The following is a 20,078-nucleotide window of genomic DNA, read 5'->3' as shown; positions in this document are numbered from 1 at the left end:
ACATCTTCTTTATCCATTCATCAATTGATAGACACCTGGGCTGCTTCCATATCTTGGCTATTATAAATAATGCTGCTATAAACATAGCATCCCTTTGAATTCGTGTCTTTGTATTCTTTGTGTAAATACTCGGTAGTGTGATTGCTGGATCATGGGGTAGTTCTATTCTGAACTTTCTGAGGAACCTCCAACATGCTTGCTTCATTTTGAGAAGCAGCGGACTAAAGGAAGTCATAGAAAATGAAATGGGATTGCAAAAATGCTATAAAATGATTTAAGAGGACAAAAGACAAATATTCAAACCTGTAACAAGAAAAAAACTTCCCTGAAATAAAGAGGTGTGTATACAAAAGAAAGGGGCTTATTCTGCCCCAAGAAGAAATGATAAAGACTAATCGATACTAAGAATTTTAGGAATAAGGAAGAAATGTAGGCAAAAACAGCACATACACAAGGGAGAAAACACCGCGTTCAGACTTCCCACAGTACACAAGAAGCCAAACAGCGGTCCTATGTCCACAAGTGCTGGGGCAGGGAATAACTTAACCCAAAGCTCTCCTGAGTACAAAGGAAGACGACATCTACTCAAACACAGAAACTCAAATGATATATTGCCCACAAACTTTTTTTTTTTTTAAGATTTTATTTATTCATTTGAGAGAGAGTAAGAGAGAATGTGTGCACGAGTGGGGGAGGGGGGCAGAGGGAGAAGCAGACTCCCCGCTGAGCAGGGAGCCTGATGTAGGGATGCAGGGCTTGGATCCCAGGACCCCAGGATCAGGATCAGGACCTGAGCCGAAGGCAGATGCTTAACCGACTGAGCCACCCAGGACCCCGACCCCACCCCACAAACTCTTCTTAAGGAGGAGACTGAATAGTGAAACCATGCAAATAAAGCAATAAATAAAAACGAAGAATTAAAGGAATGGAACAGCTGTGCCAAGGGGACTAGAGCAAGCACTGAATTAAATATAGACTCAAGACTAAACATATGTACGAGTCTCAGAGGGTGTGCTAGCTAACTCTTCTTTCACAACAAGAAGTCTCAAAATATATGGGCTGGAATTAAAACATGTAGTAAGAAATTGGGCTTTTCATCTTTTTTTTCTTAATCCTAGAGGTATCTTTTACAAACCAATATTCCTTGTGGAAAAAGCAATTCTTTTTGTTTTAAAACCTCCTGCTAAACTCAGGCAAAACTGCAATTTGTTTTTATTAAAAATAAAACTGAGGGCATCTGGCTGGCTTAGTCAGAAGAGTATGGGACTCTTGATCTCGGGGTCGTGAGTTCAAGCCCCATGTTGGGTATAGAGAGATTACTTAAAAATACAATCTCTAAAAAACTAAAAATAAAAAAAAATAAAAATGTATACGATGCTACTTTGTCTTTTGATTTAGCTTACTCTCTCCATAACTACATATAAAGAGGCACCTGGAATGGTGTTATTTCTGGGTGGTGGAATACTGGCTACATTTTTACACTGTATTTTGTGCTGTACAGCAGCGGTTCTCAAACATTTTGGCCCCAGAACCCCTTCACACTCTTAGAAATTACTGAGGATGCCAAAGAACTTTTGTTTATGCAGGTTATTTCTGTTGATATTCGTCACATAGAAATTAAAACTGAAGTTTTCAAATATTCTAAATATTTTAAATAATAAATGCATTACATGTTAGCATAAAATATTTTTAAATGAAGAAAATGTATTTTGCCACCAAAAAATAAGTGAGAAGAGTAGCACTGTTTGTACATTTTTGGAAATCTCTGTAATGTCTGTCTGGCTTAAAAGAAGATAGACTCTCTCATCTGCTTCAATCTGTTGCAATATGCTGTTTTCGCTAAAGTACATGGAGAAAACAGCTTCATACAGATATGCAACTGACAAAGACTAATGCGTTTCTGCGGACTTCCTAGGTGACTATAGCTGTTCTTTAATACGATGTAAAAATGTCACTACTAGTAATTTCTTAAAAGTTAATTGCAACGTGGGATCTGAATGAGTTCAATTCAGTATACTCATGAGAGAAGGAGTAAAAATGACAACAACGTATTAGTATTCTTATAGACATATTTGACCTTTGGGACCCCTGAAAGGGCTTGTGGGACCTCCAGGGCCCCCAGATCTATTGAGAACTCCTGCCTTACACTAATGCAGGATGAACACGAACAGATTAGTTAACCTTTCTCAGCCTCATCTCCTCGGCCATTAAAATGAGGATTTTTGTGATTTATTAAAAGTAGATCAAAAAGTTGTCCCCTGACATCTTATCTTGTAAGGTGTTCACCGGCTTCCGTCCTAAAAAAGCCGCATTTTTTAAAAAAGATTTTATTTATTTATTTGAGAGAGGAAGAAAGAGAGCACTGGAGGGATAGAGGGAGAGAATCTTCAAGCAGACTCCCCACTGAACGTAGAAGAGCCCACATGGGCTCGATCCCACGACCCAAGAGATCATGACCTAAGGCGAGTCAGGCGCCCCGAAAGAGCTGCATTTAACACTAGAGGAGACTCATCATGATCTCAGCTACCCACACTGATAATCGGAGGACCTGGTTTCAAAGAGCACTGCAAGAAGGATGTTCAGGTACAGTCTGCAAATATTTATCCAGTTTGTTACTGGATTAATAAGGTGATTCTTGAATTGCTATAGTGGCTGTCGAGTCATATGTACAACTTTCTCTCATTCAATGGCAGTGGCGGTTTCTGGCATTGCTTTTCTCATCATTCATGAACTGGTGGCCATTTATGGAAGATGCCAGAGTCAGAGAAATCACCACTACCCAACTAGAAGAATTATCAGCACAGAGAATCAACCAGGATTAAATGGAGGCTTTAGCAAAGGAGGAACCAACAGACACCGCCTCAGTATGATCTTTTATTAAACCCGGACACTCTGGGCCCCTGGACCTATTTAAAGTCTCTTGAACATTTTTAAATAGAAATAAATTGTGGGGGGCGCCTGGGTGGCTCAGTAGCTAAGCGTCTGCCTTCGGCCCAGGGCGTGATCCCAGGATCCTGGGATCAACCCCACATCGAGCTCCCTGCTCTGCTGGAAGCCTGCTTCTTCCTCTCCCACTCCCCCTGCTTGTGTTCCCTCTCTCACTGGCTGTGTCTCTCTCTGTCAAATAAATAAATAAAATCTTAAAGAAAAGAAAAGAAAAAAGAAAATTGTGGCTTTAATAACAAAAACAAAATAAAAAAGTTGCCCCTACTCTTTAGCTTAGAAGAATTTTTCCAGAATAGGATTGCTAAAGGGGTGGGGGGTGGAGAGCAAAACAACAATAATTATGTGACGAACAACTCCCATTTGAAGTGCTATTATTACACGCATAGTGCTGCACTAAGCACTTTACAGACATATTTCATGCTCATAACTCTAAGGTAGGTATTATCTGCATTTACAAACTGTTAGAATAACTAAGATACAGAGAGATTAAGCATTTCCCCCATGTTCCTCAAGCTAGTAAGTAAAGCTGAAACGGAAACCGAGATCTAGCCCCTAAGCCTATGCTCCTTCCCCAAAAGCAGGTCAAAGGAAAGATCATGCAGCCAGGAAAAGTGATCTGGAAGAGAGCTAATATTCAAATGCAGAAAAATATGCATGATCCGAAGTCCTGAGTAAAACAGCATGTACGCCACGACCGCAACTTCAGAAAGATACAGGCACAAGAGCAAACGCTGAACGGGGTGATGCAAAGATAAAAATTATTTAAGTGGTTAAGACAACTAATTATTTTTCTCCCCTCAAAACAAGAATCTCTGAAGGCTGTTCTCAATGAAAATGATTTTATTCAATTTTAAATGCCCCAAAGTCTTTTAGCGGGTTACAAAGAGTTTCTCAAAAATGGTATTTTAATGGAAATGGGAAGGAATTCCCCAGAACAGAGGGACTCTGCTTCATGCCGCAGCGTGAATGCCAATGCAAACCCGAGAGAACAAGCTACCTACGCAAGCGAGTACACCTTGACAATAACGCCTGCGGACGACTTCAGCTTCTCTAGACTGGGCCCGGCTCTGGCGGCAGCACACAACCCCTGCCAAGAGGTCGTGGACAACTCTGGTGGAAGCGATCCACACGGGTTAAGCATTCATGCAAAGATCCCTTTGGCTTTTTTACTTTTTTTATTATTAAAATCTCATGTTTTCTATTCAGTTCTACATTTACTAACTCCGAGTTTCTCAACCTCAGCACTACTGACATTCGGCACTGGATAAATAATTCTTTATTGTTCTGTGCATCGTGGGATATTGAGCAGCACCCGCGGCTTCCACTCATCAGATGCCAGTCGTACCCTCTCCTCTCGTTCTGTTATCCAAAGTATTTCTCCATGTTGCCAAAGAGCCCCTGCAGGGCAAAATTCGCCCCAAATGAGAACGAAGGGTCTATCTCACTGTAGCCTCAATCCAGCAAAATGGGGAGAGACTCCATTCAAGGAGCCTGAGGGAGAAAATGAGCTCACAGGAGTTGAGTGGCCCTCCCCGTGCCATCTTCCTACAAGTAGCTTATAAGGGGATATGTGAAAAGATTTGCAAGTGCACAAAGACCTGCGATGTACAGAATCAGGGAGAAAACAGAAAGGTATAAACTGGTCTCTAACCATCTGAGCTCCCCAGAAACCTGCCATTGCCGGTATATGTACAGATCCGCCCTCGACAGGATGCGCCATGCAGACGGGAAAGACTGGGTCTCATGTTTCATCGCAGAACGACGAAAGCAAACTCAGAATCTCAGTTACTTACACCATTTCATTTCGTTCACTGCCTCCTCCCTGCCCCCCAACTTGTCCCAGCAGAAAGAGGTGAGGACAAGAGGAGACTAAGGAAGAAAGAGGGCTGAGGCTGCCCCAGTGCAGCAGGAAGCCACAGCCCCAGCGTGCGGAGGGCACAGCCACGTCTTCCCCCATTCAGTCCTCAGAGGACCTCTGCTCTCCTTTCACAGCCCAGGAAGCCAGCAGTCAGGGAAGGCACAGAGAGTACGTGGCAGAGCCAGGGCTCTAAACCAGGGGAAGAAGGAGGCGGGCAGATGTGCGGAGAGTGGCAGAGAAAGCAAACTTAGGACGAAGACCACGCACCGAGGCTCAGATGGGTTTCCGTCCCTGCTCTGACACGTACTGGCGATGGGACTCCCCCGCCATGAACCCCAGTTTTCTTGTTTGTAAACGAGAGACAAAACCATCATCTAGGGGCACCTGGGTGGCTCAGCCGTTAAGCGTCTGCCTTCGGCTCGGGTCATGATCCCAGGGTCCTGGGATCGAGCCCCGCATCAGGCACCCTCTCCCCCTGCCTGCTGCTCCCCCTACTTGTGCTTGCTCTCCCTGTCAAACAAATAAATAAATAAAATCTTTAAAAAACAAAAACAAAAAAATCCATCATCTACTTCACAGGATTCTGGTCTAATGAGGCAAGTTTAAAAGATATGGCAACAGTTTGAGGAACTACTCTGAGAAGCAGACCACAAGCACCAAAGTTTTTTCTACATCCAGACTGTTAGAGTAGCCGTTGCAGGCACTAGTTCCTGGCCTTTGTTCTTTGAAAGTGATCAGACCAAAAACGATGTTACCAGAAAGCTTATGAGGAAAAAAAACGCCAAAAGCCACAAGGCTGCCAGAGGGCTGCATGGGCAGAGAGAGGCACGGGGCAGAAAGAGGCGGGCAGGGAGTGCCGACTAAAGGTGGGGGGGAGGGATGGGTGGAGTATCTGGTTTACTCACTGGGTTTCCTTCACTCACTAAGGTTTCTCAGAATGATTTTCCTCCACAACAGGGAGCTTATGGTCACTAAAGCTAAACAATCTTCTAGAAGTTTTACTGCTTCACTTGCCGTCTTCAGTGCACAGAGGCAGTTGAGCAAAACCATCAAAACAAATGTTAATTAAATCATCAGCACTGTCCAAATAATGGAACAAGATCTGACAGCTTCGCTTGCAACTGTCATAAAGACAAAAAAGGCGTATCACATGAACGTGTAAGCCTATTGTTTTTAACGAGAAGTACGCCAGCTTAAAAGCCTCCTTCACTTCCCAGGCCCCCAACAGTCTCCATTTATTTTGCCTTTTCTCAAATACTAAAATTCAAGACTTCAAAAATGTTTGAATAGTGCCTAAGAGGCCATTTTCAAGAAGTACGCACCACACTTTGAGGTTTTGTTTTTATGGAAATGTCGAGTTAGTTCAGACTGTTTTACCTTGCCTCATCAACAAAACCTACGCAGCGCAGCAGAGAGGCAAGCATAGATTTTTGATTTGTATTATCTGATAGTCCCCAACCTGGCCTCCAGGAAAAGAGATCTACCAAAGTAGAAACGGAGTTTGCTCAGAACATGCAGCTGAACAAAGCCAGTTAACACAGCTTTTGGCATTGGAAAAGGATCTCTGTAAAACAAGTTTTACTAGAGCAAACTGGCTGCTAAGCCAGCATTCACCTTCCTCAAACCAAATGCGATCCAGCAGAACTCATCTTCACAAACGATTATTTAAATGAAATGACACATTTTAAGATCAGCCAAACTGCAGGAGATTCCAAAGCGTACACTCATAAAAATCAAAGCTCTGCCTCATTTGCAATTTTTTTCTTTAATCATCAAATATTGCAAAATATAAATCTGCTAAGTCATCTCAAGTATCCACGTTGAAAATGAAAGTCTGCTACCAAGTACAAATAAAGTTCAGATCCCTGTCGGCTTTTAATACACTCTCAAACTTTGTAACAGTGTTTAATCTAACAAGTATGACAAATGACTCTCTTAACAGTTTTTAATCCAAGTATGATAAATGGAATTTGGAATAAATCAGTACACTATGAGCTGTCCTCCAAACGTCATGGTGTAATTTCAGCTCCACAGTAGCTCTGCAAGAATTTTAACTTCCACTTATTCACAACAACAGGCTACATGAAACAGCTCAGGCCTGGAGGGGTCTGATTTCAACAGCCCGTTTCCTGGGGTAAAGGAAAAGATGGGGAAATCTTTCTCATCAGCCATACCAACCTTTACAGTAGAGGAAGAAATGTGTGCAATTCACAGGACGTACTCTACTTGAAAAGCATCTGTGATCGTTCAGTGTAAACACAAGCATTCAGAAACTCAAAGTTTCTGCTCAGACACAACTTCCTCTTTCTAGCTATCCTTGAAAGTAGCCATTTTTAGGCGAACTGCACTTTGACTTTTGAAAAAGGTATTAACAGAACTGTGGCTAATTAGCCACCAGTAAACGACTTAGTGACACTGCAAATATGCCCACGCATGATCAAATTATTCTGAACCGATGTAAAGTCAATGCTGATTACTGCACACGGATCTCATCTTCCCCTAGCCCAGTAGGGAAGAAAGCCCTCCACATCCTCTTCCTCCCTCTACCCCCTCCTCTTTCAGGAAGCCAACCAGCTCCTGCGACCTTGACCCCTGCGTCACTGCACAGCAGACCTGTCAAGCCCACGGGCACACGCCAACCCCAGCATAAGCAATACACCATGAGATCTGAGAAAAATCAAAAAACAAACCAGAAGGGACAACCAACAGCTATAAACTGAAGGGGACAGAGGGGGATGACAGAAGATCAAAGGTGTCATATTTCTGACGGGTAAGGAAGAAACAACATAAGTTGTTCAAAATATACTGGGAAGTACAAGTCCTTACAAAGATCTACACAGAGCTAGCTCCTCCGAAAACATGGGCAGAAAGGCCAAAACTAGATCGAGGAAGAATCAGCATCTGTATCTGGCATAGGTGAGCAATCGCTACCCCATCGACACCCCAAACTGCATTTAAAAAGAGGAACAGCATACGTGGTGGGCAGACCATACCACTTTCTCCTGAGGTCGGGGATGGTGGTGGGGTGGCAGCAGTGACGCTGTGTTTGTCCCAGACAGTCTCCAAGATACCTATCAAGAAAGGAGAAACTGAGTTTAAGAGAGAAATGAAGTCTAACCTATGAAAATCAGATTGAGAAAAATGATCTCGTATCTCCGATCAAACATCAGTATTTAAGCATCCCTCTCTCCATTGCATGTCCAACTGGACACGCCCGGACAATACCACTCGGATGTTCCAAACTCCATTCATCATCCCCCACAGACCTGCCGCTACTGCTCATGCTCCCCACCCAGCCAACAGCACCGTCCCACACGATCCCGGCCTCAGGCCTCTGCTGCCCTTGCCCCCACCCCCACACAAGGATGCTGAACTGTGCGTCACTCCTTCCACATCAAACTCTGACCTGCTCTCCTCCTTCCACTCCAAACTTGACCTTCCCCCCAGACTGACAGCTGCTATCTGTCCCTCAGAGCTACACCCAGCTGTCATCTTTCCCAGAAAGTTTTGTCTGCTCAGTTCTGCCTGCATGTAAAACACACCTCTACTGTAACTCTTAACACGCTGGCTTTAGCGGTCTTTCTCCCGGACTAGAGTAACCCATACTAGAGGCAGAGACGGTGTTTTATTCCTCTCTGTATCTCTTTACAGAACCTACCACATAACATGATGAATCGTAAAAGCTTTTGAAAATACTGTGTTTTCAAAAATACTTAATACTATAATACAGATGACCCTTGATGTATCACACTGTGAAAAAGAAGCCAGACACAAAAGGCCACACATTGTATGATTTCTTTTTTATGAAAAGGCCAAATAGGAAAATCCGTAGAGACAGATCAGCAATTGCCAGAGGTTCAATGGGGGGTGAAGGGCGGTAAGAAAAATGTTCTGGAATTAGATGGTATGATCGTTCTGCAACCTTATGAATATATTAAAAACCACCGAGTTGTAACACTGTAAAACGGTAGATTTTATGCTATGTGAACGAATCCCAATTTTGAAAATTTTAATGTCTGCACAGTAGGATACAGAGGTATCAGACACAGGCCTTGACTGCAGAAATGTAACCTCTACTTAGGGGGAATCACTAAATGTGCTCTGAATGAAATGCTCTGAGGTGTGGGTTTCCCCTATGGATGTGGGGGAGGCCAAGGGGCAAATGACAAGTTTACTTTTAATCAAGCATCCTTCACCGATTTTAAGTGCCCACTGCAAGTCTGCACCTCTGTAACCCCTACAAAAGAAAAAAGTTCCTAGATATCCAAGAAGAAAGCCAGGCAGAGGAGCTGGAAATAAAAAGGCCTTTTTCACTGCAACGCCCCTTCAACCCCCCCCTCCCCACTGCCTCAAAGGTCCCGGGGCCAGGGCTGCACCTGTGCCCTCTCCTGAGCAGCCCGGCCCTCCTGGGCCAACGCGCTCCACTCTCGCCCCACCTTCCTGTCTCATTCTGCAGTTTGCTTTTGCTTTCTGTTTATTCTTACTCCCCACCAGCCGTCATGAGGCTCTGATAAAACAGACAAGATGACGAAGAAACTACAACTACAACCTTCTCTGCACAACATTTGCAACTTTCCCATCTTCCTCTCCTCCAACTTCTCTTGATCTTAAATTCAAATCCTTTTCAATAAGGTGCTTACCACCCACCTTCCTGAGAATGCAGAACTTGGCATTTCAATCACATCCCTGCAGCCTCATTAATCAACATTCCAGGGCGGGCCAATCCATACAGACAGTAAAGGAAGTAGGTCACAAGCACGTTTGGAGGTGCTATCGCGGGCGGGACACCGCGCCCGCCGGAGACAGTACGTGCCACATTCTCTGTTCCTCAGCTCCGTCACAGTCACAGCTAGAACGACTGCTCATGACCGCGGAGCGCCAGCGCCACACGGCTCACCTGTCAGCAGCCCGAGCACGGCCTGCACCTGGTCCAGCAGCAGCTTCCGCAGCTCCTCCTTCCGAGCCACACTGAGGTCCTCTCGGGGACATCAGCCCGAGGGGGGTTGTCACAGGGGACTGGATCAACTGCAGGGAAAAGAGAGTTCTGAGCAGGCTGTCTGACCGACGAAGGTACAAGGAGGGCGGAGGAACATTAAACCTCAAAGTCCCTCCACGCGCTGAATCTCGCAGGCACGGGCCGCATCGCTCAGGGCTCACAGTCCATTCAGGTACCTTCTGTAGCCATTCACAGTGTATTCTCATCTTAGAGATTCTAACCATGAACACAATCTCTTTTACACCTAGCATGACAATTTTTTTACATGTCCGCATTCCCAACAGAGCCCTGGTCTCTTAGCCCAGACTGATGTATTAGCGACAGAGAAATGTGTGAACCAATTTGTGATATCTTTCCAACATTTGGGTGTTAAATCAATTCTACATTTCTTTTTTTTTTTTTTTTTTTAAAGATTTTATTTATTTATTCGACAGAGATAGAGACAGCCAGCAAGAAAGGGAACACAAGCAGGGGGAGTGGGAGAGGAAGAAGCAGGCTCCTAGCGGAGGAGCCTGATGTGGGGCTCGATCCCATAACGCCAGGATCACGCCCTGAGCCGAAGGCAGACGCTTAACCGTGGTGCCACCCAGGCGCCCCCAATTCTACATTTCTAAGCGTTGCATGCTTCATGAAAGTTCAAGATTAAACATGTGGCAGAGCAGAAACATGCATACACGTCATTCATCCATGACTTCATCATCAACTACGGTCAGGATTTTGCAAATACCTACACAGCGAACTTTAGTTCTCTATCACCTGCAATATCCACTATGCTGTAATAGTTGCCTTAAGCAAGAGACAGAAAAAGGTACACCTTCAACAGCATAACCCTATTTAGATCTTTCTAATCAACTTCAGAAATCCAAAGCATTACTTACTATTCATTTTTTGGTTTCCAGAAACGGTAAAAGCAAGTTGCCACTAAAATTCTGTTCACTTATAGGCTATGATCTGTTACAGGGCACACAACTGAAGGAATACTTGACCATCTTCTTTAATCATAATAATAAGTTGTTTGGGGGCGTCTGGGTGGCTCAGTCGTTAAACGCCTGCCTTCAGCTCAGGTCATGGTCCCAGGGTCCTGGGATCAAGCCCCACATTGGGCTCCCTGCATGGTGGGAAGCTTGCTTCTCCCTCTCCCTCTGTGGCTCCCCCTGCTTGTGTGCTCTCTCTCTCTCTCCCAAATAAATAAATAAAATCTTTTTAAATAATAAGAAGCTGTTTGTTTATTCAGTCTCAAAATGAGGGAGGAGGAGGGCACCAGGAACTGCTGTCGAATAGAACACCTCTTCTCCACTTCAAGCAGCACAGAGCACTTGCCATTCCCTTGAAAACCGCTCTCCCCACTGCAGACGAAGGCAAAGCTCATCCCAAAGAACAGGAAATGCCTTCAACAGTAGGAACTCAGGATAAATTCAACTGCCCTCAGGAGCAGCATGATGTAAAAACAGCAGCCCTGAGTGGCGTGCTGAAAATGCTATTACATCAATTCTCTTGAAGATTACAACTTCAAATACATCCTCCACAAGCTTTCTCTTTCATTCTGTACAAGTCTGGGCTACTTCTAACAACTTGAGAAAATGCAGGAGGGGAGGAAAAAGAAATCCCTGCAGTGACCTTTCTTTACAGAATAAAGAAATGACCCTTCATAAGCATCTCCTTCCATCCGGAGGCCTGTGGGTTATCAATCCATACTTCAGGGTGATGGGCGTTAAGAAGGAGGGCGCTTGTTGGGATGAGCACTGGGTGTTGTATTAAAGTAATAAACCACTGAATTCTACTCCTGAAACCAATACTGTACGGTATGGTATGTTCATGAACTAGAATTTAAATAAAAATTTGAAAAAAATAAATAAATAAATAAATAAGAGTTCCATTATTTCACTCCCCCACCACAACCCCCTTGCACTTCTGTTTTTCTCCTCTACCTCTTTTGTCTCTATTTTCTCCCAAAGCCCTCATTCTTACTCTCTCAGCTGGGAATGCCTCATATTACCAAATATTCCATCTGGCAATTCATTTTCCCGTAGATAGGAAATGCTCTATGCTCCCAGAAGTAAAAAATCCCTACACTATGGAAAAAGCAGCAGAAAGCCCTCCTTTCTCTCATTTGGAAGAAGGGGAGACGGCCAGGCAAAAAGCCAACTGAAAGTGAAAGTTATTCTTTACCTGAAAGAACAGCCGGATCAAATATTTTTTTCTCACTAGCTTTGTATCCAGAAGACTTGTTAGTAAAATAGTGTTTCCCTTTACCATCTTCACATATATAATTTATGCTCGTAACATAGCTAATTCTTGGCCAATGATTTTAACAGACAATAAGCACTTCTAGGTTGAAGCTCAGGTTCTTAGTGTGAGCTTCTGAAAAGGTTCAATGATTTTTATTACACCACCGTATCAGAAAAGAAATGACAATTCTTTCTGTGCTGCTTGCCCCTTAATTATCTGGTCCCAGGCACAACGTGACCCCAGATTCAGCACAGCAGATTTCAGGAATCTGAAGAACAGACTCTAGAAAGGTGTGATGTCTGGGCTTATGTTTGGGGGAAAGGAGGAGCAGAACTCAGTTTCGAATTCAACTACTTCCTTCTCCAGTGGCTACAAAGGGTATAACCAACACACAGAACTGCAAGTATCCTTCTGGGGCCCCAAATCAACTCCCCTCGGCCTGGTATGTGGTCACCTCAACAATGGCATAAATTGCATAGACGCTCAGCCAACCATCCACAGGGTTAAAAACAAAAACAAACAACTATGCAGCCCAGACAGCAAGCAGGCCATGATGGAACTGAGCCAGGAAAAACCCTTTTAGATGGTTTATTCAAAGGATCGTAGTATGGGGGCACCTGGGTGGCTCAGCTGGTTGAGCGACTCTTGGTCTCAGCTCAGGTCTTGATCTCAAGGCCACGAGCTCAAGCCCCAAGTTGAGCTCCATGGTGGGCATGGAGCCTACTTAAAAAAAAAAAAAAAAGGATGTAGGATGGTGACACTGACTCCAGAACTGGTTTGTTCTTCTTTGCCACTACCTAAAGAAAAGTTTACTTTATCATCATTATCAGAAATGTCATCAACTGGGGCGCCTGGGTGGCACAGCGGTTAAGCATCTGCCTTCGGCTCAGGGCGTGATCCCGGCGCTATGGGATCGAGCCCCACATCGGGCTCTTCTGCTATGAGCCTGCTTCTTCCTCTCCCACTCCCCCTGCTTGTGTTCCCTCTCTCGCTGGCTGTCTCTATCTCTGTCGAATAAATAAATAAAATCTTTTAAAAAAAAAAAAAAAGAAATGTCATCAACTGGAGGCGCCCCGGTGGCTCAGTCAGTTAAGCATCTGACTTCAGCTCAGGTCATGATCTCAGGGGCCTGGGATCGAGCCCCATGTCGGGCTCCTTGCTCAGTGGGGAGTCTGCTTGTCCCTTTGCCCCTTCCCCCTGCTCCTGCTCTCTCTCTCAAATAAATAAATGAAATCTTAAAAAGAAAAAAAATGCCAGCAACTGAGCACCATTACTCTTGACATGGCTTTCATGCCATCGACTGGTTCTCATGGATAAATGAGAAGGAGAGAACGACTGAAAGGATTTTAAAGATCACTTCATCCTTTTTTTCCCGTCCTCCCTTCTTGCCGCTTGCTGTGCCGGCCGCGTGCTCCACTGTGCCCCTCGCAAAATCGAGGAAATCAAGGACTTTCTGCTCACGGCCAGACGAAAGGACGCCAAATCCGTCAAGATCAAGAAAAACAAGGACAACGTGAAGTTTAAAGTTTGGTGCAGCAGATACCTTTACACCTTGGTCATCACGGACAAGGAGAAGGCAGAGAAACTGAAGCAGTCCCTGCCCCCGGGTTTGGCAGGGAAGGAACTGAAATGAACCTGGCCCGCCGATCTGAACTATATTAAAGTTTTAAAAATTCTAAAAAAAAAAAAAAAAAAAATCACTTCGTCCAATCCTCTTGTTTCACGAAGAAGGAAATAGAGGCTCCCAAAGGGGCAGGAGTTGCTAAAATCAAAGATGATTTGTGACAAAAATGGACACAGACCCCAAACCCGCATGCTCTCTCCAGTGCTCTTTCCACTATGGGGTGTTTCAAAGTCACAAAGGTTGCATGAGGTAAGCCAGAGTCACTTTTGAAGGGTAGAAAGAGGGAAGTGGTGAACAGAGGAAGAAAACTAGCCTTTTTAAACTTCCATGAGCATGTCACCTAAAAATGCTCTTTCAAATTGTCATTTGTTACTAGTAATTACACTTCAAGGATAGACAAGAAATGCCTGTTCTCCATCAAAGGAAGTGATCCCAGCTGGGTGGAAACATGGCTCCTCCTCGCCTGCGGCTGCTGGGACCATGCATCTGCGGCTCACGTTCCACTGCTTCTTCTCACAGGACATGCCACTCACTAACCCACCTAGGAATGCATTCCCCCTCTAGGGAGGTGATGGAGAGTTATAACAACTGTCCTCATCTTGGAGTGAAGGCAAATGTATCAGAGAGAGCCAGCAAAACCTCTCACCTCATGTCCTACCACTTTAAGTTTGCTAGCCTCCTTGCCATTCCTCAGGGTCTTTGCACCTGCTATTTCCTCTGCCTCAAATGCTGTTCCCCTAGATATCCACATGGCTCACTCCATCACTTCCACCTAGGTTTCTGCTCAAATGGCTGCTCCTCAAAAGCCTTCTATCATCATCCCATCTACATAACACCCCCTGACATTCTCCTTACCCTGGATTTAATCTTCTTCGTCATACTTATAACTGCCTGTAAGCTTATTTGCTTATTGTTTATGGATGTCTGCCCCCTGAGATTATAACCTCCATGAAGGTAGAGACACCGTTTTTGTTTCATGACTTTATCCCCACCAGATGTTTAGTTAGCACATGGCTGGTATTCAACAAATACCTTACTGAATAAATGAATTAATCTCTGTTGCAGTATCAATCCAATAAATCTCCAGATAAATGGATCACTATACAGAACCAAAAAAAAAAAAAAATTGAATGAAGAATTTTTGTGCCAGTTTGAGGCAATTTGAGAGAAGCAATAAGGATGCTATATTGTTTCTTGGCTGCCCCATCATTCAAATGCTTCGTAGAGAGAGCAGACAGAATGTTAAAAATGGTATTGTTCTAGAAAATCCTGAACCTATAGTCACTGAAACACTAATTTTCAGAGAATTTTATTCCTATAAACTGTACATAATACCCATTTCCTGCATACCCACAACTATCTCAATAATATGAAAATGTTTCCAACTTCATCATAGGATTCAAATGAACAACAGCATCTCCTGCCTGGCTTTTAGGTCCCACATTTACTCTGATGACTTCCAAATCCTGACCTGTGGCCAGATCTCTTTCCTGAGCCCCAGATCCACAGCTCTCAATGTCTCGCTAGATATCCACAGAAGAACACACAAATCTTGAATGCGTTTTCTGCCAAACTGAATTCCCCATCTTCTACCCAAATCCATTTCTTCTTCCTTCAACACTGGCCTGGAAAATTGGCTATCTAAGCCAGAAACTTCCCTTCCCTCAGCCCTACTACCCCGTCACTGACCAAAGCCCCTTGACTGGGTCTCCTAAATGCCCCATCTCCACCCAACAGAAAGGCCTCCGGGCCACATCCTCCCTGTCTTGCTCACACAGGGCTCCAGCCTTGCCCCTCTGCAATCTAGACCCCCTACTGTTCCAGAGCTGTCTTTCCAACACAAAAACGTGGCCATGTGTTCTCCCCTCTACATACTTTTCATTAGCTCCCAAGGAAGGACTATGAATTACAAATCAAAGCCCCCTGCAAGAGCAGGGCCCTTCCTGGCCTGGCCCCGGCCCATCAACCCGGCCACTTACTCCAGCACCCAACCACGCTGAAAATACCTCAGTTCCCGAAGGCCAAATGCTATGCCACCATGGCACTCCACACACTTCCACACAGTAATTACCACAGTGCTGGATAATTACTGTTTGCACAGCTAGCCCCCCACCAAATTATAACTACTGAAGGCCTCACCCTTGTACCCCCACACCTGGCACAGTACCTAACAGGTTTTCAAATCTTTGCTGAACAAAATTTCACAAGAGGTTAACAAAGCGATTGGGTTTTCACCCTCTTTCGCCACTGCACAAAGGTACAACATGTCTCAAGGACGCAAAGTTAAGCGAATGAGATCATTCATCCTACAATGAACTCGCTACTACGGTTCCAAAATGCTAATCTTAAAACTCCTCTTCAAGACAAGGAAATAATCACTTCTACAAACAAACAATTTATGAGATATTTCCTTAGGTATATCCTTACCTGTAAAATGTTCGTAAAAAAGTCATGGTAGAACATGGGCCAATCTTGACGGCCAATATCAACAATAACTTTGCAGAGCTTGTTCCGGATAAAGTAAGGTAAGGTTTTGTGGTGAGCCAAAAGGAGTTTGGGCAGGCAGCTCCGGATTTCCATCTTATCTTGAGATGGGACCCCAAGCCACATTTTATTGATCAGATTCTGAAACACAAATATACATCTTTTAAGTTAACCATCTATACACAAAAATAACTGGTTTTCATCCAATAGTTAGCTGTATCATCTCAAACAAAAAACCCTGCTTTTAAACAAAGATTTAGGGCAATTCGGCAATAAGAGTACTAGGAATATTTAACCTATAATACAATCTCATTCCTGGAAAGATCTGCTAAATAATTTCACAGAAACAAAAGGCTACTTGTGCAAAACTTTCTATTACACCACTGTCTCTAATGGCCACCAAAAAATGACAAAAACTACTTTAATGTTCAAAAATAGGAGGACAGCTTGGTGAATAATGGTATAACCATTTAGTGGCATGAGCAGTATGATTATAATTAGGTTAAAAAAAAAAAGATGTGCATAGAAAGACAAAAATTGGAAGAGAGCTGAAACAAATGAAAATGTTTGTGGTTCAGATAACGGTATTACGGGTACCATCTCTCCTCCCAAACTGTTTTTCTTTCATTATCTTTCTCTTTTAAATGATAACATGGAAGGAAAAGTTACATGTTACCACAAACAACCTACCTACCGACGCAGCCCCATCTCACCTTTCTGGGGTCAAAGATGGAAAGGTGCCCCAGAACAGCAAACATCCTGACAGAGGCAGTGTGTGGGAGGAAGCCCCTGAGCTGAGCCACCACTCTTTCCCAGCCGTCTGCACACTGACGCTAAAGGCCAGTGCCAACGACCCAGCACTGTGACCACATAATACTTTTCCAAACAGTAGAAAGTCATCTGACAGCTTACCTCAAACACCGTTAAACTATACATCATGACATAGTCATTCCTGGTGCTGGAGAGGAAGTACAGGCAGAGTCTCCAGGCTCCTATCTGTTGGGCAAAGTTATCAAGAAGCTCCTCTGGAAAAGTTAAATGGCAACAAAAGAAGGCTATGAAAAGACATGAAATCGACACAAGGCTGGGCTGTCTCATTAGCTTTTTAAACACACATCTCTCCATATCATGTGACTGACGCCAAAACCAACTAGAAAAATCCGGCACGTCTTTGAAATAGAAAGGACAGACCATATAACATTTTTCTGACTCTAAGGTGACCATTAGCATGGTGTGTTCAGCCATCTACAGTCTAACAGCTTATGGGCACCTGTTTAGGCAGAGAAACTTTCATTGTTAAAGTTCTTATTTAACCTGGGGCGCCTGGTGGCTCAGACGGTTAGGCACCCAGCTCTTTATTTCGGCTCAGGTCATGATCTCAGCGTTGTGAGATCGAGCCCCACGTCAGGCTCTGAGCTGGGCATGGAGCCTGCTTAAGATTCTGTCTCTCCCGGGGCGCCCGGGTGGCTCAGTCCTTAAGCGTCTGCCTTTGGCTCAGGGCGTGATCCCAGGGCTTTGGGATCGAGCCCCACATCAGGCTCCTCTGCTGGGAGCCTGCTTCGTCCTCTCCCACTCCCCCTGCTTGTGTTCCCTCTCTCGCTGGCTGTCTCTCTCTCTGTCAAATAAATAAATAAAATCTTTAAAAAAACGAAACAAAACAAAAAAAAACCATAAATTTAAAAGGGTAAAAAAATAATTAATTTAAAAATAAAAAACTTTAAAGAATAAAAAGATAAATAAAGGTCAACAACCCCAACAGATTCTAGGAAGTACCTAGAAAAGGAAAAGTACAGCAGCCCGTTCTAATCCTAAAATCACTGCTCCTAGTACTCTACATCCTCACTGAAAATCCCACACAAGGAAGCTGATGGCCTCATCTTTCAACTAAGTAAAAGTCTGTAAGAATCCCAGAGTGGGAGTCGAACCAGAGAATTAGCTCTGACCGGAAATGAGCAACTCTGGGCTGGAGACTTTGCCGCTCACTCAGAGTCTCATTCCAGGTGATTACTGCTTCTCTTTGAGGCTTTGGCTTTCTCCACTAGGAAAATGACCCCCACTGTCCCTAAGGTTCCCTGCAAACAACTCTCTCTAGAGCACTAATAATACACCTTTGGTGGAGGGTGGGTGGAGCCCCTGTAATAAAAGGCCTCCTTCCTTTCTCCCACCTCACTAGGAAAGCCTTCAGTTTATCCTAAGACATCAAAAAAGAAACAAGTGGTGCTAGCCCACACACTCAGACAAAGCTCCAAAGACTGGTACAAAGAGAACCGAATTAAGGCACACCCACCATATAGAACCAAGCCCCCAGGGATCCCCCTTAGCCTGCATTTAAATTAGCATTTGTAGTATCTGGTTATTTAACGCTATTTTATTTTTATTTTCATTTTTTTAAAGATTTTATTTATTTATTTGACAGAGAGAGAGAGACAGTCAGCGAGAGAGGGAACGCATGCAGGGGGAGTGGAAGAGGAAGAAGCAGGCTCCCAGCAGAGCAGGGAGCCCGATGTGAGGTTCGATCCCAGGACCCCGGGGATCACGCCCTGGGCCAAAGGCAGATGCTTAACGACCGAGCCACCCAGGCGCCCCTATTTAACGCTATTTTAAAGTCAGATTAGAATACGATTTTAGTTCAGAGGTTCCACTTTTAATTCATGAACACTGAAAGTGAGCAATATTTGCTTTGCAAACCAAAAAATTAAGAGAAAAACTAAAAGCATTTCAATTAATAAGCTAAAAATAGGACTTCAAAGATAATAGCATTGGGATGTAGCAGACTGATGTAAGGGACAAATCCCTCACCTGCTTTGGTAAAAATCACCAGTGGTATTTTTACTTAAGTATAAGGTACTTTGGTAGCATAAAACTAACAAGGAGATTACCCTGGAGGCAGAAGGGTCAGCCCAACTGAGTAATAAAAGAATCTAGGGAAGCAAGCAGAATGGATCTTCTAAGCCAGATGCCTAATTATCTATTGGGTTCAGCTTCTGTCAGCGCTCCCCCGTTTACAAATATTCTAGTTCTCTACATATACTCCCTCAGAAAAGAACGGATGCACAGGGCAGGCCTAAAAGAGACCACCAACTTTAAAAGTTAAAAAAAAAAAAAAAAAAGTAAGAAATTCACAGCTACCAGGAGCTGATGTGATGTTCAAAGAATACAAGAGAAAATGGGCTACAGCCAAAGGTCTACTGGCCACCTGGAAACCCAGACTCCAGTCCAGCTCTGGACCAAAGGCAGGAATCACACAACACTCGACTGGCCAATATGACTTAGAGAAGCCAAGTGGGACAGAGAAATGGGCCTCCCAAGTCCTAGAGACAGAAAAGGCCTCTACAGAGGTCGCTGCAGAGCAGTCAGACCTCAGAGGGGAAAAGCCTTTAGGTTGGGATAGAGAAGAAAACATTTTTCGTTTTGAAGTTCAGGGGTTAAGTGAGGACTCAGACGGAAAAGAAGATTACTCCAGGAACACAGTGCAACATGTCTCGGAGGAAGAGATCTGACCCCTGAATACACATCCTAGTTTACAGTATGCTTGCATGAATACTGTTCACGTAAATGAGTATGAAATTCAAAAGGAAGTTGGACAAAGTGCTGAGGTTCCCAGAAGACCCAAACTAATTATATCTACATCTCTGTGTTGTTTAAAGCCTTTATTCATCAAAACTTGCAGAATGGGAGAGATAATAGTAGAGATAAGGAAAAAGAAGCAAGAAACCCCCAAAGGGAATACCAGTTAAAGGACCTACGGGCATGAAATAGGGTTTGGATGAGACTTCCACACGCCGAAACCATGTCGTTTTGACACTTTCATGAGGTTTTTTTTTTTAAGTTAATAGTCACAGGCTTCTTTTATATAAGTTCAACATTGCTGAAATTAACAAAGCTGCGGGAGGGGTTTTCCACACCCGGTCAAAGGAAAGAAAATCCATCACTCTGGATGA

At 43.9% G+C, this 20,078-nt stretch overlaps 2 protein-coding genes across 2 annotated transcripts in view; one reads left to right on the top strand and one right to left on the bottom strand.

The window, feature by feature from the left end:
• The window catches only part of XPO6 (exportin 6), a 99,979-nt gene that overhangs the window by 51,225 nt on the left and 28,676 nt on the right, over window positions 1-20,078 (bottom strand). The window contains 5 exon segments of the mRNA XM_008685216.2: window positions 7,798-7,875; window positions 9,702-9,793; window positions 9,795-9,829; window positions 16,081-16,278; window positions 17,050-17,162. Of these exon segments, the coding sequence (XP_008683438.1) occupies window positions 7,798-7,875; window positions 9,702-9,793; window positions 9,795-9,829; window positions 16,081-16,278; window positions 17,050-17,162 (516 nt within the window).
• LOC121103703 (60S ribosomal protein L38-like) lies at window positions 12,781-13,705 on the top strand. The gene is made up of 2 exons (XM_040634607.1): window positions 12,781-12,804; window positions 13,372-13,705. The coding sequence occupies exons 1-2, from the start codon at window positions 12,781-12,783 to the stop codon at window positions 13,660-13,662; spliced, it is 315 nt and encodes a 104-aa protein (XP_040490541.1). The 3' UTR covers window positions 13,663-13,705.

The sequence above is a fragment of the Ursus maritimus genome, unplaced genomic scaffold (assembly GCF_017311325.1).
Source record: "Ursus maritimus isolate PB19 unplaced genomic scaffold, ASM1731132v1 scaffold_2, whole genome shotgun sequence".
In the NCBI taxonomy this organism is placed as follows: Eukaryota; Metazoa; Chordata; class Mammalia; order Carnivora; family Ursidae; genus Ursus; species Ursus maritimus.
This window is presented reverse-complemented; position numbering and strand designations above follow the sequence as displayed.